Source organism: Lathamus discolor, chromosome 7 (genome assembly GCF_037157495.1).
Source record: "Lathamus discolor isolate bLatDis1 chromosome 7, bLatDis1.hap1, whole genome shotgun sequence".
Lineage (NCBI taxonomy): Eukaryota > Metazoa > Chordata > Aves > Psittaciformes > Psittacidae > Lathamus > Lathamus discolor.
In genome coordinates this window covers 20,968,875-20,993,287 of record NC_088890.1, presented here as the reverse complement: position 1 = coordinate 20,993,287, position 24,413 = coordinate 20,968,875, and the positions used below count along the sequence as shown (strand labels likewise).

Sequence of the window (24,413 nt, the reverse complement as noted above, 5' to 3'; positions counted from 1 at the left end):
AGCTAGGATTTGGCTTACAGAAAGAAATGATGGTGTGCTATTTCTGAGTGACTCCAAATCCCCACTTCACTTAAGTACTGCATTTGAATTGGCAGAATACAAATACAATGGTAAGTACTATGGTGCAACTATTAATGTCAGGTACTTGGTAGAACAGAACTGAAATACGAAGTACCATCATCTACAGATAGAAATTAAACACCTTGCCATATACAGTCAACACATACATACCTGTTCAGCTTGAAAAAGCTGTTATGCAATTAACATTTTCACTTTACATCCTTCCAGTCAAAGTATTAAATGAAAGCAAAGACTAGAAGATCCTCCACCTTGAGGTGTACGTCATTTCCTGAATTCATGACGTGGCTTTGCAATTAAAACTGCCTAAGTAAATGACATTGTGGTTTGGTAGAAACAGCCTGAGTTGACAGAACTTTCACCATCCCTGGAAAGTTTCCTGTATCCAGGAGGTAACGCCCCTTTTATAGTGAATGAAAAGACCACAGAATCCAGAACTGTGTCACCCTCAGCAGCTACCATTTATCCTTACTGCTGTAGCAAACGTGTTCTTTCAAAACGCAGTGTGTATGTGTGTGGAACAGAAATCCTAACGGCATGGTGAAGCAAGGAAGCCAAGACAGAATTCAAATGCCTGTATCTAAAGCAGCAGTACTTACAATGCAGTATAGCTGATGCTTGCTTCCTGGCTTTTCTTGAAAGACAGCTGAATACCTGCTGGGTGGGTTGGCTGGTTTGTTTTACAGAGGTAGCTTAGCAATAGTAAATACCATATTTAAGAACCTGCACTCCAGATGATTTAAGTCTTACAAAAAAGGCAGGAAAGACCTCAGTGCTGTTCCATGCCTCCCTTGGTACAAAACACAGCGGTGCCTCCTAGTATGTGCTGCAACAAATGACAGGCCAGGGCACAAAGAGCTATGAGTGCGCTATGAAAATAAATGTACAGACTGCTGCAGTTGCTGGATGAAAGTGAAAAAAGCAATGATGAAACTGCCAAGCTAGAGGGACTGACTTCCTCTCACTCACTCTGCAAACCTTCACTGTTGTCTGCATAGCACCAAAAGAAAAGGGCATGAACTTGTGGCTGGGGCATCTTGCTGTCATGGGCAAGGTCAGGTCCTTACTTTCATGGAGGAATCTTACCCTGCAAATCCCAAGGGGAGACAAATACCTTACCACATGGGGAAAGGTGCCTAACACCTAACTTTTGCCCCCGAATTAGTTTAAATCCTTGCACGTTCTGGGAAGAGTTCCTCAGTTCTGAGCACTGTCTGTGAAAAGAAGCCACTAAATCCCAGCACCTAGGCGTATAAGAGCAACGTGTGACAATGTTCACTACTGTGACAACCATGCCTCTCCCCACAGCTAAGTTTGTGCAAGTTCATCAAGGCTGTGAAGTCACGTTCTGGTTGGAGAACCAGAGGTATCCCAAAAGGTTATGTGGCTCACTGTAATTACGAATTAAAAACCAGCATTAAACTTGGAGACTCAAGTTGAAGCCCTCATTTCTGAAGACATGCGGACCCTGTGCTGAGCTGCAAAATGAAGTTAGCCTTCCAATTCCCAGCTGAACTCTGAAGAATCTGTGAGGTATTCCCAGAAAACTGTTTGATCCCTCATTGCTTAGGCTTTGAGTCAGACATCCAGATTTTGGACTTCAGTGGCTCTGCAGGCTGTAGTGCCTGTTCAGCATTAATACATTTCAAATACCACTACTAATCACTGCAGCGTAGCCAGCACTCAAATATACACTCTGGAAGTTTTAAGGAAACAAACAAGTTGTTTGAGTTGGGACACAGCTTTACTATTTTCCCCTTCATATATTCAGTTATTCAATACAACATTCTCCCCAGTAAACAGAATATACCCCGTTTTAAACAGCATTTATACGTACCAACTGGCTGTTTACAGAAACTCTTCTGAGGCAATGGTTCATCATGAGAAGATCAGGTAAAAAAATACGTGGCTTTAAAAAAAGAAGGTTTTCCTATCCTGTCAGTTAAAGTTCCTCTTTCTCACAGCGCTCACGGGAAGAAACCCAACGAGTTACAATCAGCTCCTGAAATAAAGACCAGCAATTATTATGGGGGGAAAAAGAAAAGAAAAAGCTACAGTTATTCAGTGAGGGATGGGGATGAAGCCTTCAGCAAACTGATGTGTATTATGTGAGCACTGAGAAACTCCAGTAGATGACTAATTTGTTTTTAAGTGAGCTGGTCTCTCACACATATTTCTCCATTTTTAAACATGCATTAACTTTGCCGTCTCCATAAATATCCCTGTATGCCCACACAAATGCTTACATTCACAGAAGCAGCAACACTCTAATTTCGATGAGATCATCACCTCTCTTAAAAGCCTGCAAGGCACTTCTCATGCCTTGGGGCACAAAGCAATTTAGTTATTTCATTGCAGCTGTGTGCAAAAACCAAAGCATGCTAAAAAGCAAGCAACAGTTCCAGGGGGCTCATATAGTTGACTGTCCAGCTGCCCCCAAGCAAAGCTACACAGCCGAAGGAGACAAGTGATTTCTCACCTGAACCTTAATTCTTTTCATACATTCTGGTGTTGACATGTCTTTTTCAGTCATGTCAGAAGGTTTAATCAAATAGCACAACATCAGTTCCTGTTGGGAAACAGAAAACATGAATACACGAGTTTCAACTGATTTGTTTCTATACAAGCTTTCACAGGCTGAGAGTTGGACTTGGGGGAGACCTGAGAGCAGCTCCAGTGCCTAAAGGGGCTGCAAGAAACCTGGAGAGGGGCTTGGGGCAAGGGCCTGCAGGGACAGGCCAAGGGGAATGGCTTGAACCTGCCCGAGGGGAGACTGAGCTGAGCTCTTAGGCAGAAGCTGTTCCCTGTGAGGGTGCTGAGGCGCTGGCACAGGGTGCCCAGAGAAGCTGTGGCTGCCCCATCCCTGGCAGTGCTCAAGGCCAGGTTGGACACAGGGGCTTGGAGCAAGCTGCTCCAGTGGAAGGGGTCCCTGCCCGTGGCAGGGGTTGGGACTGGGTGGATGAGCTTTAAGTGTTCTTCCAACCCAAACCAGTCTGGGATTCTATGCAGTTTTACGTGAATTAGAAATGCAGATTCCAAGTTTCCTGTAAGATGTCTTCTGCAAGACCTGTATAATAATCATATCTCCTTTTCCTTAGCAAAGCATAAACTAGAATTACAACACCTGAGCACCATGGCTATAAGTATGGAAGCACTATATTTGAGGTTCTATCAGAGAGAAAATCTTTTGGAGACTTTCAGCTTCACTGTTTAAAAGAAAGTCCTTATAGATGGAGAAGGTTTTAAAAACTTCAGTAGCAAACAGGAAAAAATGCCCCTTGATCTTTCTCCTGTTCCTCACACAGCTTTTAACTTTCCTGCAGATGACAGAACTTTAATAAGCTTCCTCCAGAATTCATCTGGATATTGTCAAAAGGAAGCTTGTTTGCCTAGTGGCAACTCCACATGTTCTTCAGCAGACCAGAAACAGAAGACTTCTCTATCCAGCCCCACTCCAACTCCCTGCTCTTCAGAACTAAACTGAACTTTTATCATTCTAAAGCTATTTTAATAGCATCTTACACTTACCTTAGAAGCATTAGCAGTTGTTCTGTTCAACCCAGACAAGGTCTTCCAGCTGAGTGGTCTGCGAAGAGAGCCTTCAAAATTATCATCAACTAATTCAGCAATGACAGAATAACTGGAAAACAAGGCAGACAGGAAAATTCACTGAAATAAAATTACCATTTTTGGAAGATCACGAAACTTAAGAATTAAAGCCTAAAAACTGGTGTTAATACGCTAGCATGCAAGAAACTTAAGTATCTTTCTACTAGGAAAAGAGAAGAGATAAAGCTGTGAATATGCTCACTGGAACCTTCCCTTCCCACCCTTCTGCTGATGGCTGTAGCATTCTCTTACAAACACCATTCTGAGGTTTATAACCATTTCACTATCTAGTTCAACCTGACTAGCTAACAAATAAAGACAAACGTCATCTCTTAAAAGATTTTTTCTTCCAAATTATATTAATTATCCCTGCCATATATTTTCAAAGGTATTACTAAATCGCTTTCCTGAGTGCATTCATCATATGAGTGCTAAATATGCTCATTGCAACTTTTCATTTTTAATGTCTTGCTACTGCTACATGAATTCAATGAAATTGCATTATTTAGTACCTCTGCTAAAAGAACTTCTGCATTTCCAGTATGAATGCATCTGGCAAAGTATTTTGAGTGAAGAATACGTGTTTAGCCAGGCAAGACACTAAGTTTGTGTGAAAGACATTTATTAATTTGGAATTACGAAATTAGAAACATGAGCTTCAAACCTTGCATGATAGAAGGGGGGGCCCTTTCGATACAGCACTGAAATGAAAGAGAAACACCTTAGTTAGATAACCACAGAGTTCCCATCTGGGTTTAATGCTCCATAAATATTTTCAAATGTTTTACAAGCTGTACCCACACACAAACTTCAACACTTGAATCCTGACCCCACCAGCAAGGTGGGGTGGGGAGGAAGTGCGGGGGAAGAGACAAAAAACCCTGGCAGCAGCAGGGTGGCTCAGCGCAGGAGAGTAGCAGGCAAAAAATGAAGTAGGAGAGCAAAATGACAGTCAGCAATTGCCATAGGAAGAAGTTTAGCACGTTTTTTTTCTTCAAGAGAGTCATACTTTTAATCCTGTATTTGCAACAGAAATTGAGCCACTGGAGTACAAGTAAAATATCACAAAAAGTCACCGAATTTCTGTTCCGAGCAAGCATTTTCCACAAGTTTTAGGAGTGGCACAGGGCACAAGTTCTTATACACTGCACCCCAGAACCACTAAAAGTTCCTTCTTACGGATACACAAGATTCATTGCAGCTGGACTGCTGTAACTGAGCTAAATGGTTACTTTTTCCATCTTCCCTTTGTCATGAGCTTGTAAGAGGGGATTTTGTTTAACTATCACAGCTTTTCTTACGCAGCTGGCTAGCACAGACCTCTCAGGAAGAGAACAAGCAACTCTTCGCTCCAGTGACAACCATGATTTGCAAAGTATCCATTATAAACAACTGCAATAACATTGACTCTTAAGCATGAGAAGTTAGTGGAGCTCGGGGTAAGGCAGAACTCCTGATAGCCTTAAACTAATCCAATTCCTTTGGCTGGCACAAGTCTGAAAGGCAGTGATAGACTAAACAACAAATTCATGCCAGAACACAAATGAATGGTGAGCAAACTAGTATCATTTCATCATTCAACAGCAAAACCCCATATACAACCCATGGTACTAACACCAGTGGTGATGAATTCAGGCAAATCTACACACTGATCTGAATGACTAGCTCAGCGCAACCTAGACATTCCCAAATACACAAACCCCCAAATGACAGAACTGTGTCAGCAGTATTAAAACACCCACTGGTTTGCGTGCATACATTAAAAACTATCCCCCTTTATGCACATTTTCCTGCAACAACAGGCATTACTGTACCGGGTTGTTTTTATATGAGCTTAATGCAGCTCTTGAATTACTTAGCAAGGGATTAAAGACACTCCTAATTATTTACGTAAGATTAAAAACTCTAGCATTAACAAACAAGCAAGTACCTTCCCCCAGCCTCCCCTGCAAAATACAACCATACCATACAGAAACAGCCTTAGCACTAAGTTCAGCAGAAGTCCAGCTTCCATTAAATGTGATCAATACTGAGATGCAAGGACTTTGATATGAATTGGGATCTAGCAAACCTGCTCTTCTAAAGACTGTACGTTAACAATGCAGATGTGTTCAGAAGGGGACAGAAAAACTTGGAAATTTCAGTATAACCCTCTATTAATTATTAGCCTCATGAAGCAAAACAACCTTTCAAGCTATCTTTTCAGTTACTGGATACGTGATGTTATTTTCCACTTACATCCCAACTGCTGCTGAAACACAGTCCAGCCAAGAATGCCTTTTTACAACTGCAAGTAGCAGAGCCAGCTCCTCATTGTTGAATTCAGCTTTGGCACTGGAGTCTTGCACTGCCTGAAAAGAAGTCAGCTGCAAATGATTCCATGTTTTCTAAGGAAACTACTCACAGAGATCAGTTCCATACTTGAGGCCAACTTTGGGGACCCAGCCCTTGCTGCGGAAGTAGTGATAGGCCATGTAGGTTGTTTTAAAATCAGGCTTCACTTCGCTGAAAACTTCCCATAGCTTCAAAATAGTGAGGGGCTCCTAAAAGGCATTAATATGTATTAATATGTATTAATATGTATTAATCAGACAGACGAATGTATTACTATTAATCAGACTATATGTACTAATATTAATCAGATAGAGAATACTGTGTGTAGTAGAGCCAAATAACCAAATATCAAATATCACAGTCAACTGCAAAGAGCATGAGCTTCAAGCAATAAAATATGGCAATCCCTGGATACAAGACAGAAACCTGTTGCTGCATTTAGTGGGTGGTTTAGGGTTTCTTTAGCATTTCACTATCAGTCCTATAATGCCCTTGTTTAAATGAAAATTTGATAAACTAGAAGCATAGGTTTCAATTATTTGTCATTACATTAACAGTAGCTTGATATAGATTAATACTTAAAATGCCAAGGAATCTTTCTGTTTCAGGGAAGAGAGACTATTCACCATATTACTCCTCCCAAACTTGCTTTCCCCTTATTTTCTGCCTAAGGTACAATCAAACCCCTTCTCTATAAAAGCTGTGCTTAAATTTGTTCTGGTAAACATAAAGCTTTCAGACCAGTATTTCATAAACAGAAATATCATTACAGGAAGTTCCTAATTACTCTGTTTGGTATTTCCTCCTTCAGAATTAACAGCATAAAATACTGTCATAGTAGGTAAAATTTCAGACTAAAACATACTCAGACTAATGGTATCATTGGTAATCCAAAATTAACCCAATCTCTTACCTCACCGTAATAAATGCTTAAACATCCCAGAGCATACACCAAGAAAAAGGCCTGAAAAAATAAACAGAGTAAGTTTAACTGACAGCTAGACTCTTCCTGTAACTTGTATTCCATGCAAGAACAAAGTCTCAAATTAATTCTATACAAGAATCCTAATGACATCAAGACAAACAAATTGCCTAAAAGTTTACTTTGAGATTTGTCTCCATGACCTTTACATTTCAACAGATGCATGGGCTGCAGACTTCTGAAGGCACAGTGTATAAACTAGCACACGTGCGTGTATTTAGAGACAGCACAACTGAAACATGATTCATAAAATGGTATATTCCTGGTGTTCCTATACTGAAGTCCTACCGCTGGTGTCTGACACATGGGATTATTCATGTAAAGCAAATGGGATTGGACCCGAATTTTCTTTTTAACCAGATCATGTAATTATCACGTTATTTAAAATAAGTTTAATGACTAAGACAATCCAAATACTTACAAGACACAGAAGAACCCCATACCTTAGAAACAGGTATTAAATTATCTTGTAACATAGATTAATGTTTCATTTTCAGATTAAAAGGGAAACAAGTTGTACTGTACCTGAATCACTGAAACATACCTCTTCCAAGCTGAGTTGTAAGTATTCAAAAATCCTAAATGGATTTCTTCGGCACACTAGTTTTTCCTTCTTTACAAGCTACAAGAAAATAAAAACAAAACAAAACCAAAAAACCAATCAGTATTACTCTAACCTGGAAAAAATTCTGAATTCTGAAAGTGGCGCTGATATCACTCTCCTAAAATATTAGGATACTCTTTATCCTTACACTTTCTTGCCCATGAGCAGTCTCATCTTCAGGACATACACTGCATTCTTCTTCCTCTTGCACCAACACATATTCTGGAGCACATTCTTTTGACTTCATCATTCCACCAGACCTTTGCTCAGTGCTCTCCTCTGCCTTGCAGCCACAGTGTGCAAGAAAACCATGCTCCTGGCAAGACACTTCAGCTTTCTCTTTCAAGTCACTTTGTTCCCGTTCTTTAGGGCCACATACAGGATCAAATGCTGGATCTCCTTCCAAACACGCTTTCTTGCAGCCTTTGTTCTCATCCTCAGGACTTGGGTCTACTACATTTCCAGTATCTGCAGAAGGCTGCCTGGAGAGTTCTGTATTTTCTGTACTTGGGCCCATTCTGTTGCAAATAGCACCGGTTTGTTTAGCTCTGTCCTCTTCCAGCAGTGGCAGCTCAAGAGGCTTAGTGTAATTTTCAAGAATTTTGGTAACTGAGCAGCCATCAAGTCCTTGCTCTCGCAAAACGCTTTTAGCCCACTTAACATGATACTGGTACCTAGCAAACAAGTAACATAAATTCAGACAGTCTAGGGAATTGCATCCTTTAATTAACATCTTAAAAAAAAGCATCTTTAAAAAAACCCCAAGATTCAGTGCTGTTCACAAACCAAACCTAAACACACACCCCAGTAACTGCTATGCAAAATACAGGCATGCACAATGGAATAGGAATCCAGTCTTCAGGAAGCTGCAGACAGTGTTACTGAACATCAAGACTCTGCTATCTTCTTTGGCTTTATTTTGCCTTTTAAGTTCCTGAAGTAACAAACACTGTTACTGACCCCATCACTGCACAAGAACCATGCACTGAGTTTCACAAAGCAAAACCTTCACCAGGCAAAAAGCTCCCTTTTCCCATGGAAGCATTAAGCCTTAATTCCCTGTAAAAGCATCCTGCTATCAGAGCTTGCATGACTAAAATAGACAACAAGACTTTGCATATAGAGCTCTTGCACACTTCTTCTATTATACAGTTAACTACTAAGAACAGTATCTTCAAAGCTCTGTTTTAGCTACCTTTGCAACAGCAACGGCATAGCAAAAACACCAGTGTAAAAAATCTTCAACACAAACTACCTTCAGTTTTAACCAAAACCCTCCCATCCCTGAGAAACAACAAAAATGCTATTGGTGAGATAGTGACTGAAAGCTGTAAATATTTCTAATATTTTTCAGTTACGATAGAGTTTTTAGATTTATTTCTCCTTGGAAGTCAACATCAATATCCAGCTGAAGGCATTAATCTTCATCCTGTGAAAGCTGCAGGCAGATGAATGCAGCTGTCTTTATCCAAACCTGGACAATTTTCATACGATATTCTTTACTTCCCAAAGCAAAATCCTAACACAGCAATTACAGACCATGTAATGAAGAACTACAAATCACAATTAAATGCAAATTTCATGTGTCAATATAAAATGTAAGTCCCTCTGAAGTCTCACAAAAAAGCTATATGATTTAGTGCTGTACTTTGCGTTACAAAAAGTAGACTCCTCCTTCTCATGTGACTTAATTACCATACAATTAGCACTTAGAGATCTTTACCAAGACAGATCATGTTGCATTTTCTGTACGAATGTAATTACACTGCCATTGATGCTCAGCTGCATTTGCAGGCACATAAAACAGCCACAGAGTAGACTAATGACAAGTGTTTCTGCAAGTAGTAGTAACTGCAATATGTCTTACATAAAGTTAAGGACTGAAGGAGAATAACTTTTACATTTAAATAAAGTAAAATTTTTTGTGTTATCATAAGATTAAAGCAGAATAACTGACCTGCACACTCTTAACAGTTCATATGCTATTTAAGTGGAATAAAATAAACGTGCTCCAACAGTGCTCTGATAAGTGTTAAAAGAGACTTCTTTTTAAAACAGGGTAAAACGTTTATGTATCATAAATGTTCAAGAACTACTCCGGCTCACACCATAATAATTCAGTAAGGAAATCAGAGTTACTTTAAATAACATGCCCTAGAAACTCCTTCCACCTCCTCAGCTAAGGAACAAGTTTATTACATTTGATATTATTATGAATTAATTACCCACACTACTATGTGCGCACTCAGTCTTGGCTTCTATTCAGCAATTAGTATCTGCAAGCTTACATGAAAAGCAATGCTGAGTATCACCTACTCTATTTCTAGTTTTAATAATGTGATTATGAATGAAATAAAAAGAAATAAAAGTCATCATCATTTATACATCCCACAATCTGAAAACCAATAAGATGACATATAAAACAGAATAAACTTTTCTAAAACAACCAACCCCAAACCACCAAGAATAAATTCATGTAAATTAACTTACTTTTTAGCTGTAATTATAGGCATATTTATGTTAGCACCTGCAGAAAGAAAAATCATACATTATTTCATCAATATAAAAGGTTTCCATGTGATTTTGATCACCGAGGTAATCTGTAGCTAATAACTACTCCCATTCTCAATTCTTGATGCCATTTTGGTCCCACTTGTACTGAAGGACACAGTAGAAACAGAAAAAGCACAGAGGTAGCAGCCTGCACAAGAGGAACAATTAAATGCACTATCTTTCTCCTGCCCATAAAAAGACAATTACTGAGTGATATGATAACATCCAGATATGTCTACTGAGGCATAACTGTCATGGAAAAGATGAATGAAGACACTGATTACAAAATAATGTAATAAAGTAAATGACTACAGAATAAAGTCTGTAAAAATCCAGAAGCAGAATAAATGCAGTTGGCTGTTAAGCAGATTAAAATTTCACATACCCTTGCCTCATGACTCCATGACACTAAAATCTACAGTAAACCCAAGAAAAAGTGGACAGCTACAGGAAGAAAAGTCCAAGGATGATAACCTCACTTACGTAATTCCTAAGCAACAAAGCAGTGAACACTAGCAGAATGCACTAAGGGGCTAGTGACATAAGTTTGTTCCTAAGCATATTGTACTGGCTATCATCAGGTATGAGGAGATCCTTAATCTGACCCAGTAGAGATATTATTTTTCCATGTGTAACCTAAACATATATCTTCAATGAGTGGAGAAAAATGGAAAGTACTATTGGAACAGTGATGGAAGTACAAATGGGAACAATTTACCTTGCCACTTGGTAACCAGTGAAGGATCTGAAATGCTGTACACTGGCCGACTTCTTGAAAGAACGCCTTTTCCAAAATAGCCCTTCAAAGAAAAGGAAAAATCCTGATTATGTCATGACACAGAAACTAACTTCCTTCCAAATTATAAGATATTGCCTGCCAAGATCAGCTGAAAAAAACCCAACCCTGAAATTCTGCAGCATTTAAGCTTTGCCTAACACTTGCTGCTTAGCATCCTGGTACCTAGTTCAGTATTAAACACCTGCACTCAAAGCCAGTGGAGGGTGGTGAGACTTTCTCCTCCATCCTAAATACTTGTCAATCAACATCTCCAAGGAGACTTCTGAAAGCAGATGCAGAAGGAAACACCCATGTATCAACATGACAGTGCATGACAGAAAACAAAGAGATGGATAAAGCTACTGCCTAAGAACAGCGGTAAAAGGGTACTCACAACATAAAACGCTTAATTTAGCTTGACTTACTCAGGAAGAAATCACTCTGAAGTTAAAAGAATCCTACAAGCACTTATAAAACACTAATATTACAACCTCCTGGGCTTTAAAAACAAGAAAATGCTTTTGCAATGTTGAATAAAATGTTGGAAAGGAGAATTAAAGATAACAAGTACATAGTCTTGCAGGTGTTTTTCAGCTCACAATGTCACTTCATTCCCAAATGCTAGGATAAGAACGAAATACTCTTCACATTTGACACAGAATATGTATTTTATAGTGATTTCAGGAGAGGAGGGAGATACGGAGAGTTATTGGAGGCTGAGGGGGATTGAAGGCATAAAGGCAGGCAGATTTTAACAAGCCTTATGCTTTACCTATGTTTAAAACACTACAAATACGGCGCAAACAGGGTACAGACCTTGTTGTAAAGCTGTTTGATATCTTCAGGGTTCCTCACAATAACATTGTTATGAAGGATTTCAGCCTGGCACATTCTGAAATCCTTCCCACCGACTTCCACAGGAAAAGGAGATTCATAGGACTCAAAAACTCTTCTTTTCCTTCTTGGGGGATGAAAAGCTGCTGCCGCCATTGCCTAATATGAGTGTTTCCTCCTGTGAAGCGGAAACAGAACAGTTAATGTCCAGGAGTTAAAATTCACCCATGTTTATGCTTCAGCAATATTCACCTATCTGCTGTGTTTTTCCTCCTGGGCACTGCAGTACCGCAGCTCTCAGCCAAGAGCACACTGGAGGTGAAAGGCGAGCCCTAAAACTGCTGACAACGCTTCAAAAAAGCAGCCGAATGCGCAGAAAAGCAAACCCCACAGCACACGCGTGCCTCAGCAGAACCTGTTTTGAGCAATTACGGCAACGAATCTCACGGAAAGAGCCGTGGCTTGGCAGCGTCTTTTCTTTCCAGACGGAACCCGTTCCAGAGGGAAGCCGGGCCAGGCCCCGGATCTCCGGGACAGGGGCACCGGTAAACCCCCTCCCGCAGGCCGCGGCTCCAAGCGCCGCCGCCACCACCACCACCTCACCCGCCTCAGGAGGCCGGACCCCGGGATCGGCAGCGCGGCGCCTCACGGCCACAGCGAGCCGAGCCGAGCCGAGCCGAGCCGAGCCCGGCCCCGCCCGCGGCGAGGTGCACGGACAGCGGGACCCCGCAGGCCGCGTACCCGCCCCGCGCCCGTCGCCATAGCGACCGCACGCCCCCCCCCCCCCCCATACCTCACGCACCCCTCCGCGCCGCGCGAGCACGCCACGTGCCGGCGGGTAGAGCCGCGAGACCCCTCCCACCGCTGGCCTCGGCGCATGCGCAACCTCAGCGCCGTGACGGGCCGGGTCCTACTGCCCGCCTCCGGTCAGAGCGAGGGCTCCTCGCCGGGACCCGGGCGGGCGCTGAGGGAAAGGTACGGAAACAACGTGATAAATGAGCGCACTCCTCGCGAGTCAGTGAGGAGCAAACATCGCTGCTTCTGGTTTGATGCGCGGTGGACTTATTACCCGTTTGAGCGTCGCTCGTCGGAGTCATAATCATACGTGCAAATACGATGCAACTGTTCTTGTTTTGAGGTAATACGGTTGAGGTATCGAGATGTTTTGGCTTCAGGGAGGCTGACTCTTAGTAGAGAATTCACAGAATCCCAGCCTGGTTTGGGCTGGAAGAACACTTAAAGCTCCTCCAGCGCCAACCCCTGCCACGGGCTGGGACCCCTTCCACTGGAGCAGCTTGCTCCAAGCCCCTGTGTCCAACCTGGCCTTGAGCACTGCCAGGGATGGGGCAGCCACAGCTTCTCTGGGCACCCTGTAGCAGCGCCTCAGCACCCTTACCTCTCCTCATGTCTAATTCAGAGGTCAGTGAATTCACTGGTGAAAACCTGTAAAAACAAATAATTTTTATGAGGTGTTTTATCTCATTCCTGTCTTACGGACAGACCCATGAGTCAGGGGGATCAGTAGGCGTTATAAGGCCGCACAGGAAATGCAGCACAACACATGAGAATGCTGAGCTGGTGTTCCTGCAGTTCTTTCCTATAGAGGTCACTTCATATTCCGTCTGATGAGTATTAATTGAGTGTGGACATAACTCGCACACAAAGTGCTGAAGGTAAACCACAGAGGACCCTGCTGTACTCCTGTCACCACAGCACACAGCAATCCTCTGATAAGGTTCATGGAGCTCTGCTGCTAAAATACTTAAAGTGCTCCAGGTCACAACGTGAAAGCAAACCAGCATCAGAGATGTCACCCTGTTTCAAAATTCCTTCTAAATTTGTCAAATCAAGTCCCATTTAAATGGAATTTAAATGGTGTTTATTTATGCTAGATACATGTATTGTGCCGATGCATTGTTATTGTGCAGACACATTACCATTAGGCTTAATGTTACAGTGAGAAGTAGGCGAAACACACAAAACCTATAGGTCAGTTGCTTTCCTTCACATTTCATTATCTTCATACAGCCTTGAGGGGGAAACCACAGCGTACACCACTCAGCCACTGCCCTGAGTCACACACAGATCTCTTCAACCCCATATCTGCTCCCATTGCTGACTGTAAGCCCAGTCTGTGCTTCAGCCAGAAATGCTGCTGTCTGAAGGACAAGCTTGCTCTATGATGAGTTGGTCTTTAGGCTATCAGTCATTGTACAGACACTTTCACAGATAGATACCTGCATTTCCCTCTTTGTGAAGAGACATCAAACAGCCAGGCAGCAGCTAAATGACTAAACCATAGCTCTGAAAAGCAAACCCTCCAGGCTGTAGTAAACCACAAACTGGGAATAAGTCAGAAATGTCATACTGCTGTCCAGAGTTGAGAAGAGATGTGACAAGAGTGACCTGTGAGGAAAGATGGCAGTACTTCAGTCTAGAAAAGGTAAAATGGGCGATACAGACCATTGTGAAGAGGGAGGCACACACTGTACTGAAAAGTAAGGTTGTGCCTGTGAGGTGAGGACTGCATTGCAAGCCCCGAAGATCCCTTTCATGGAAGTTTACAGGTCTCTGCAGCGCAGCAGAAAATGTAGTACTGCCCTTGGGAGGCTTTTGTTAAGTCATCTCTCAGCTTTCCATTTCTGTGTTACAGCCTTTCGGCTCAGGAATGTCACTTTGAGAATAAACTGCTTCATGTTGTCTCTGGCTGATTCATCGCTTCTAGCGCAGGGTACTTGATGGCACACTATTTCTTGATACTCAGCGGGGTTATTCCACTGCTCTTTTATACACCAATGTCAGACCAATGTCAGCTTTCTGAAAAGACCGTATTTTCTAAACAATGATGAGAACAACTTGGTTGCAACCCTTCCGTTCCAGAAATGCATTGCCTTAAACTTTGACACAGTTGCCTTTGCTGCACAGTTTCCAGCTGTCTGTAGCCTGAGCCTCCATGCCGTGTTGATTCCACTGCCATCCCCAGAATTCCCTATAGCGTGCTTCTGCCTGGGGACACTGCTGCATGCCCAGTAGTGCATGTACCAGCAATATGCCTTGCCAGGGGGAAGTAGCTTCTGCTCTGTGGTGTTACAGTATTTCTCGGTGGTGGAGAAGTCGAATTGAAAAATAGTAACAGTGGAAACTGTCGGGCTTATTAAACTCTTTCTGTGCCCACATAACTGGTAATATCCTTTAAAATTTGCATAAGCATTTGCAGTCATGTAGTCTCAGCCTTTCTGTGGTTTACTGTGTCCTTCCACAATGGATATTACATTACAGAGTACATCTGGAATAATTTCAAAGAAACATTCTGTTTATAAAGAGCTCATTTAATATTATATTAATGAATATTTAAAATTGAATAATAATTAATTTTCGTGCTCTAAAGATTCTGCTGCCAGTAAAATTAAGTTGCCATGTGCAGGAAAGTGCTAGGGAGTTTGGTTATCCAAGGTGGTTGTTTTCTGGATGTTTGGGGACTTTTATAGGGAGTTGGGAAGTTAATTCCCAGTCCTATCCCAGCCAAACCATACAGGCCAGGTACTCCTTAAGTACATATTTTACATTCTTAAGCTTATTAAAAGAAACAGAAATGTCAGCCTGTAAAACTATTTGCCTGTGTAGCACTCTTGAGGAAGTTAGTCATAAAATCGTGAAAGAATGACCTATTCTTGTAATGTCTTTAGGTAATTTTGGATTGCATGCCAAAAAAAAGAAAAAAAAAAAAGTCCTGGCTCTTCACGAGATACATTTCTGTCTCTGTTTTCCATGGAATTTTCCTGTAAAGTGTTCTTACCCAAACTGGTGGTAGTCCACACAAAGGAACACTGTGACACTTCTTTTTAACTGAAGTGCATTCCCTTCTCTCAAGGTGATGTGACACACAGCTGCTGGAGGATGGGCTATAGTTATTTACATCAGCCAGTTGCAGCTTCCACAGACTGACAGAAATTCCCATGGAAATTCTGGTTCCATTAACTTTGACAGAGATATGGGACTGTTTGGGGAAACTTAAAAAAAAAAAAAAAACAACTAGGGAATACTTTTCATTTTTATTAATATTCAGTATCTTAATTTTGTTTATTAAAGAAATAAATCAAGGTTAGTTTCTGCTTAGTTTCAGATGGTTTCCACAGGAGACAAAAAAAGAGAAGTCAGACAAATATTGGCCAAGTATCAACCCAGTAAGAAATCCCATGAGAGCTGAAATCCCGAGGTGGATGGCAATAAATTGAATAGCATGAGAAAAGAGAACATCGAAAATGAGTATCTGGTGAGCAGACTTACTTCAGACATGGAAAGTGATTTTGTGTTTTTGGAGATTAAATACACTTTGGTGAGGAATTCTTAGGGAGCCATCTGATCCAGGTGACATCCCACCACTCCTCTGCACGAGGTGAGCGGGGACTCTGCAGGCGTCGCAGTGCACAACGTCCCTTTTCTGCCCTCATCGCTGGCACTCAGTGTCTGTTACAAACTATATGCACTTGAAAATTATGTGAACATTAATTTTCTCTCCATCGAGCCTTTCAGCATCCCCACAGTTCTACCCTTGGAAACGAAGGCGAAAGACCTGAGCTTGCAATTTCAGGGGAAATTAAGGGCACTTACAACCTCTGAGTTTTGCCCATCCCTTGAGCTCCAGTATCAGATTTATTTACCTTTTGTTGAAGAAACATTTGTTCCTTCATGGGTCATTAGTTTTTTATGCTTCATCAATTAGCCGGGTAAATTGTTAAATGACGCACAGCTTCTGTTTTGCAAAATTCTGACACTGTCACCTTCACCTTGTGCAACTTAAGCAATGGGCCAGGCAGTGAAAAGCAAGGACAAAGCTCCGGCAGGATAATCCGCAAAAGTCCGTTTCTTTTTCCCTTTCATTTCAGTGGAAAACTGTAATAATGAGAGATCTCCACTAGATGTCTGTATTTCATCAATTTTCAATTAAAACTTCAGTGAACACAGCAGCCCTGTGCAAACTGCCTCCGAACTGCTGTGCTCCATTGGAAGATGTGACTACACGGTAGATTTACATGTTTGAGAAGCTGTGCACCTGGTTCTTTTTCCAGAAAGGCACTGAACCTAGTGCCAAACACTCAAACCCCACCTTTCACGTGGTACATCTCCTACTCTCAGAAGGCAGCTGGCAGACTTTTCAGATATAGTCTCCCTGGTTGTTTACAACCTTGCTTTTCTTATTCTTTTCAAATTATTATGTGCTTTGTATTAACTTGTAGGAATAAATAGTTGGAAAAAGCTTTCAAGATTTTTAGGGTTTTTTTATGTTTGGCTTCCTGTTTTTCACTGCATAGTTCCTTTTTGCATTCAGTTGTGTGCAGAATCCTAAACCACTGGCTCAGATTTTTAGATACACCTGCATAACCTTTAAATAATTTCTTTGCTCATTATATTTCTCTCCAAATATTGATGTCTAATATTTACCTGCTTTTTCTGGGTATCTAATGGGTGTTGGAGAGCACAGTTACGCTCATGTGCGTGTAGGTACAGTAACTGAGCACACAATTTTAAACAAACTGGATGCAGACAGCTTTTTAGCCCTGCTGTTCATTTACTGAAGATGCTGCTCAGCAAATCTAGAGCATCATCATTATCATGCCAAATCGGTGCCATTCTTACTGCTTTCCTTGATGACCTGTAACACTGCAAACTGAGATGCTACTTTATGCTTAATACACCCGTGATGTTTTTGTGATTGGTGTACCAGTTCATTAACAAGAGGTCAGAGACCAGAAATGAGGTCAAATGTTAGGCAATTCCAAGGGCTTGAAATGAAGGCCTTATTTAAGATTACTGAATTCCGTTCTAGGAATAACCCAGAAGAGAGTCTTTTTTTCACTGTTTTCCTTCTGGTTTCCCAGGCATTTTCAGTTTCATTAAATGTAAGGATGGAATAGATTTTAGAGAATGCTATGTACCAGGCAGCTTCCAGGACCAGATGCAGACTAGGCACTTATGATTTATAACTCTCATAGATGTGAGTATAACTTCTAAAACTGAATCTCTCTCCAACACTTTTTTACCTTATTTACAATATTGAGGAAACAGAATAGGTTCCTTTTATTATAGAAGAAAATGAAAATCTGGTGTCACTCCATTTAATCTATACCATGCCCAATCCAGGAATGAGCTTTTGCATTTAGCTGTCTCTCAGCACATAAACAATCCTGCCGGATTCAGCTATTATCTGAAACGTGTCTCAAAGCTCATCCTAAATGCTGTCTAGGTTCATGTGTCATAACTGACAAAAGGACAAAATAACAAGCAAATCAAGATAAATCCCTACATCATCACATTCTAAGAATGGAAATAAACCAAATAAATCAATTTGCTGCCAAAAGTATATACATTTTTGAACACAAAAAGAAACCAAGAACATCCTCTTATGGAATATATCCCAATCTTGAATATTTACTTTCCGTTTGTTTAATAACAGGAAAAGGTTTGTAGGTCTTTTGTTGAGTTTTACTTGTCAGCATCTTAATATTCCTATGGTATTCTTCTTAAAACTATTAACAGGAAAAAAAAAACCCAGTGCCATGGCCTATACTAGGAAATGTTCTGTTTATTTTAAATGCATTTATGAGCACGCAAAGACAAACAATTACCTATCATAAACCAAGGGAGCAACTTATAATGGCTTGGTGTCTCATCTGTACTTCTTTATATAGTTCCTTGGCTCATTTATCCCTGCCCTTCCTGTGTTCTGTGTATTACCTCTCTCTGTACCTTCTGAACTTGAGTGTAGATTAAATCCTTTTTTTCATTTCCCTCTTACCTGCTGGGCTCTGCTTCTTTCGGTGTCGCAGCCATAACAAACATTGGGCTAAAGGTTTATAACACAACTACTACGGGGTCAAGGGATTGTCACTAGCATCAATCCTAAAACTGAAGGGCTTCTTTTTAAGTACATAGCCCTTAGACTAGACTCTGACAGAAAGTATGACAAACAGCTTTCAATGATCATTGGGCTTCTTACAGAAGTACTTCAATGTGTTTTGGCCTCGCCTGTTCCATTGTGGCAACTGCAGTAACCACAACCACTTCACCGAAAACTAATCATGTTAAAAAAGTAGGATAGTTCTGTTACTGCAGGATAGACCAAGCTATATCCGATGGGCTAGTTCTCTTCACATAGCTGTAATGTGATGTGGGCTTGTTTAAACAGTGAGTAAGGTGCAAACAGTGACTGGATTCTCTAGGATCATAACTGTGGGCACAGTAGTGTTTGAAATTCAGGCTTCAGATTAAAAAAAAAAAGGCAAATAACTAATAAAAGGAAGTGTAAACAGCAGGGAAATCTTGTTTCCATCTGTCAAGCTGTATAAAGGACAGTTGTACTGGAAAGAATGGTTGGCATTGTGGAGGCTACTGGGGCTCAGGCTTTGAGGACATCTTACGTACTTGAAGTAGTTGGGGGAGGATGCATGATCTTCACCCAGTTGTTCTGCATCTTCACTGGCTTAGCTATACAACAGATCTTTGGCGCAGAGACCAAGTTTTCAGTGATAAACATCAGGCTCAGAGACCCAGGCTTTGTTGATCATATCTATTTCCTGATTATTGTCATTAAAACGAGATACAGCAGGAAACTAGGATCATTACTACTCCTTTAAAAATGTCTGGTTTCTCAGCCATGGGATAAAAAAGCAATGCTGTTGAATTGAGATAGTTCACCAGTAGTTATTTTATCTGGGAAACACCTCTCATTACTCAGGTGACTGTGACCAGTTATCGCTAGAATGGGTAGGTCAAGCACAACCTTTTAAAACTGCTAGTATGGGCATGCTGCTTCAGCTAATGTAGTCTTTATAGGAAGTTACTAGATCTTTCAAATGTAATTTAAACATTATTTGTTGTGAGAGCTGTGTAAGCAAGACATGATTCAGAAATCTGCGGGCAAAAAAGGAGATGGTCCAGAAAGACTTTTTATAGACTTTTTAAAAGACTTCTTTTTGTTATGCTAAGAATTGAAAAACAAAATCGTATTAACCCTGATCATGAGCATGGTCAGTGAAAGAGGGCGGCTGTATTAGTATGAGCATATTTATAAGATCATATTAACAACATGAGCGAATTAAAGAGGATGGCATAGGACAGAACTGGTTGGTCAGGACTTTTCTGAACCAGTCAAAAATGCTTCGAATATCAAAGTATACACTGTAGGTTGAAAATTACTTCTGTCAGCCCATTGAAAGAGTGGCATTTTCTGTTGCACTTGACTTGGAAATGGATGAACTATACAGAAGCTATCATATCACAGAAGGCTTTGTTTTCATTGCTCAAAAAATGCTGGCTTTTACACCCTGGGATAAGTAACTGTTGGGACTGCTCTGAAGTATGAAGAGAAGACTAAGCACTTCAGTATTACCATGATGTAAGTGTGCTATTATCCAAACCCACACTTGGAGTTCACATCGGTGTGTGTAACTCAAGGCTAAACTGAAGTCTTGGTCTTTTCTGTGCTTTGACCTCAGGGCTGCTTCTGCACGTTAGTTGCCACAAAGCAAAAGTCTTAGCTTTTTTTTTTAGCACCTAAGTCAAGCCCTTACTGTATCTTTCTGCAAGGTTATTTTCACATGTGATACAATTTACAATCTACAATTCTTTTGCTTCTTATACAAATCCACAGTAGAAGCATGGGGCCAGGCAGTATGGGTGGCTGTATTTGGATGCAAAGAATCCTGTCATCGCATTGCAGCGTGTTATGAAACCTACTGTGCAATGTATCACATGATTGGATTTCATATCGCAAGGGAAGAAACCGATTAGCAGTCAAATGACTACTAGATATTGGTATTCAGGTTTGTAAAACAACAGATAAAAGCATGCAAATCATACATGTGTAATTGAACATACCAGCAAAACTACACATAAACACCCGATTTCTCGCATCCTTTCCCTGACTGTAGCAGGTGGAAAGCACACATGTAATCTACTAATCTAAAATGTATTGGCTTTCAACATTTATTGTGTTTCATGTAAGTGATTTCTAGTCTGTTGTGTCCTGAAATATTAGAGAAAATTAGGAATATTTGAATTGTTTATTGCCTTCAACCTATCACAGATGGAAGAGTCCATCTATAGATGAACATGTTCCATTCATTGCATTAGATCCACAAAGTCCCATAGGAGAATCACAGTTCTGCAAGATGCCATCAGGGTACTAGATTATGTGTTTGGATCTTGGATTAGGAAAATTGCCTGTAACCAGAGAGCAACCTGATGAATACACCTCTGTGAAGGCTCACATGCATGCACTTAAAGTGTTTAAGGTCTGGAACAACTTAGATTTACGCAGTGTTCTAGATAGAATTGCATCAGTTCAATATACAGGCTGCCTAGAGTGATGGGATAAAACTTCCTGGTTTATCACACCATTGTCCATCTGGGTTGATGGACAACACAATCATGGTGTGCTGGTACCTAGAACTTAATTATCTGGGGAATTGTAATACAATAATAGTGTGAACGGGCAGTATGCAAGACATATGGATTTCATATCTGCATTTTGCATACATTCATATGACATGCAAGTTGCTGTCAGGTGCCACTTGTCAGCTGCAATTTGGGAGCCTGATTCTGCTCTTGTGTAAGGGGACATTACAACATTTAACAGACCTTAACCGTACAGTGACATCTGAACTTCACTACTTACATTACTGATGGCTGAAAACTTTATTCTCTGTAACTTTCAGATATAAATTTTTGTGTTTACTTCTAAACAGTGTTACAGTTTGAACCATACATGCTTTCCTTACTCTTTTACCAGATCCCAGTGGTCTGTGATACCTTTCTCCTGAAAACTGCTTCTTTATCTTTCACTGCTTTTTTATCTTTCTTTTCACTTCTTTTCCGATTGGTATTGCTTACTGATGCAGGCCTTTTAGAGATATCTACCATTGTAAAAATGTTTTCTGCAATGCAAGTATTCTCATTCCTAATGTTCTTCATTGCCTCACCTTGTAAGAGCTACTTGTGCCTTGCCTTAACCTTTCCTAAGGCAGGGACTGTTTTCAAATGTAGCCATACAGCAACAGAGTAAAACCTTGTTCCTGCTTGAATCCATAACACTGCTTTAATGCAAGTATTGTGGCAGTGTGTGTGTAATTCCTTAAAGCTAAAGTTACTCAGTGAAAAGTCCCACGGGTCCAAAATGAGCAAAACTTTTGTAAAATTCCTATTGCTAATCTACAGCATTTCTAAAACAGGTGTTGAAATCACTTACGCTTTTGCTGACTCATTTCCCCCCTGCGATAGCTGGTGACCTCAGAAATACCCTCACAGAAGTTCAGGGCACATAGTTGCCATCTGTACCATAAAGAACACACTGAACTCTCAACTCCAGTTCATCCTAAAACTTTTGCTCAATGTACATTACTGCACTGCAAACCTGAGTCGTATTTCAAATGTAATTTCCTTTTATAATCTGTTCTGACTCAGATGCTAAGTAAGAGTGGTATTTACAAAATATCTGTATCACCATGCATTTATCTTGCCAAGAGAAGTTAAATGGTTACATATTAAAAAGATTTTATAAGCATGATATGCCACAGTAAACATCAGTAAAAGCTGTTCTAAAACTATTTCTGTCTTTTGTTGGGAAACAAATTATTGAGGCTTGAAGGGGAAGACTGCTTGGTTAAAAGGAAGGAGAATTAAACATACTGAGATTTTAAAGGAACTCTGGTTTGCTGAGTAAGTGCTTTCTACAGAAATGCAACTAATATTTCCTTCTTTTTTAATTTTATGTCAGGCCCAACTGCCTGTAAATTACTTTCTTTACTGTGGATGGAGGTTTATTTTTAGTCACAAAACCAGCACAGATCAAGACAGGAGGCTGAAAAGCAAGATGTCTGCATGCTAAAGAAACTGCTACTCTTGGTGTCAACTCATGCATCTCACTGTGGCTCAGCCTAACTTTCTGCTGGGAAGCAGCCATCTGCTACGGTCATAAAGCTGCCTTATGCCGGAGTCCCTTTCCTTATCTTTCAGCTTTTAAGCTCCATGCTTTTGATTTTATTGTGTTTGAATTTTGCAGTACTTTGAGACTCATGGTGGTGCTGGAATTTCATCTTCTTGTCTATGAACTTTTGGTGGGCACTATGACAGCACTGACTTTAAAAACAAAATCTCAGTCTCCATATGCGATAATAAATAGTTCAAAACAAGTCTCCCACCAAATGTTTAACATCACCAGATGACAGCCTGCTAACCCACTGGAAAATGACAGATGTTTTAGATGCCTGCTGGGATGTTTGTGCAGCTTCTCTGAGCAGGTTGTCACCTTACTCTAAATTGAGAGATCCAAGGCATCCAGCTTTTAAATGAATGATTTTCCTTTGCTCTTGAAGGTGTCTATGTCCACCAGTGCTGTTTACCACACTGTAGTTTATGCTGAGTTACTACTTTTCCCTCCTGTTCCCATGTGTTGATTCAACACATCAATAGAGAAAGTAATTCTGATCAGCATAAAGTCGGCATATTTCATTACATTAGAACATTCTCTATCGTGTCTCCTAGCTTTCAGAAGTATTGAAAGACTAAATCGGTTTATGCTTGAGAAGCTCCCTGAGATCCATACATAATCCGTGGGAAATATGCTGTTTGGTTTAAATTAAGTGCAACTCTGCTCTGAGAATAAGCGTGCACACAGTGCTGCTGCTTCAGTAGAGTTGTACTTTGTTCATAACAGCTGACCAGTTAAAAAACTTGCTTTTTCCACTCCTCCTCATACTGTAGAGTTAATACAGCTCCAAGTGAGTGAACTGCAGATTACAGTTCATATTCTGAAACTTCAAACAGAATTGTTTACTGAGTTTCAATCAACTACACCTATACAAAGTCATTGTAAGTGACAGGTGGGTCACTGAGGGCATAGTTTGCTGATATGGGGCATAGCATGGATGAATTTGAGGCCTGACTTGATCTCTAGAAATTTACACTTTTGGACACATGCAAGGAATCTGAAAGGCTCTTCTCTTGTGTTCCAGAATCTAAGCTAAATTTGCCAGGTTTGTAGTTGGCAAAAACCTGTTTCTGCAATGTCTATAGTCAGTATAACTTCTTATACACATAAATCTATGTGCCTTTTGCCCTCAAACACATGATGTCATATGCATGGATCAGTCCTTGTTGCTTGCTGCAGAACTCATACATGTAAATACCCATGGATTCTTGCGAAAAATCAGGGTTTGAGAGTGCTGGATCCTGTGTGTATTAGTGGCATGGTTATGCAGAGACAGCCTAATGTCAGTAACATATATTGAAGGAAAGTCTTGGGACTAAAAACTATTAACACAACTCATTGCAAGACTGTAACACGATTGCATCAATTCCTGCAATGGGTGTATGAATCCCTTGAGTGAGCACTGTCTGATTAAAAAATGACTCGTGGTTGGATTTGAATACTTGGAATAAGTAAACCAGCAATTGACTGTTATGCAAGGGCTATATACTTTCCCCATAGACTTTCACAAAATGCCACATTTCTGACACCTTTCCAGCAGGCTATTTAGAGGCACCATGGTCTAGGCAGGCAGGATGCTAGACTGCAAATATGTATACTGGGTCATGTTCCCCATTCTGACATGCACTTGGCAAATAACACCTCAGTTACTCAG

The 24,413-nt window shown here is 40.7% G+C and overlaps 1 protein-coding gene across 4 annotated transcripts; it reads right to left on the bottom strand.

The window, feature by feature from the left end:
- Positions 1-1,800: 1,800 nt before the first annotated feature.
- On the bottom strand, positions 1,801-12,662 carry TSEN2 (tRNA splicing endonuclease subunit 2). Of its 4 annotated transcripts, none has more exons than XM_065687351.1 (12): positions 12,575-12,662; positions 11,755-11,950; positions 10,879-10,960; positions 10,098-10,134; positions 7,756-8,281; positions 7,548-7,625; positions 6,935-6,985; positions 6,092-6,230; positions 4,352-4,388; positions 3,607-3,718; positions 2,558-2,647; positions 1,801-2,080 (listed from the first exon to the last, which is right to left on the bottom strand). In XM_065687351.1, the coding sequence occupies exons 2-12, from the start codon at positions 11,926-11,928 to the stop codon at positions 2,021-2,023; spliced, it is 1,386 nt and encodes a 461-aa protein (XP_065543423.1). In that variant the 5' UTR covers positions 11,929-11,950; positions 12,575-12,662; the 3' UTR covers positions 1,801-2,020. The 4 variants fall into 4 exon arrangements, 3 of the variants coding, with proteins under 3 accessions (XP_065543423.1, XP_065543422.1, XP_065543424.1); XM_065687350.1 differs by having other exon boundaries at positions 12,566-12,654; XM_065687352.1 differs by lacking the exon at positions 12,575-12,662 and adding an exon at positions 12,025-12,475.
- Between the last annotated feature and the right edge of the window lie 11,751 nt (positions 12,663-24,413).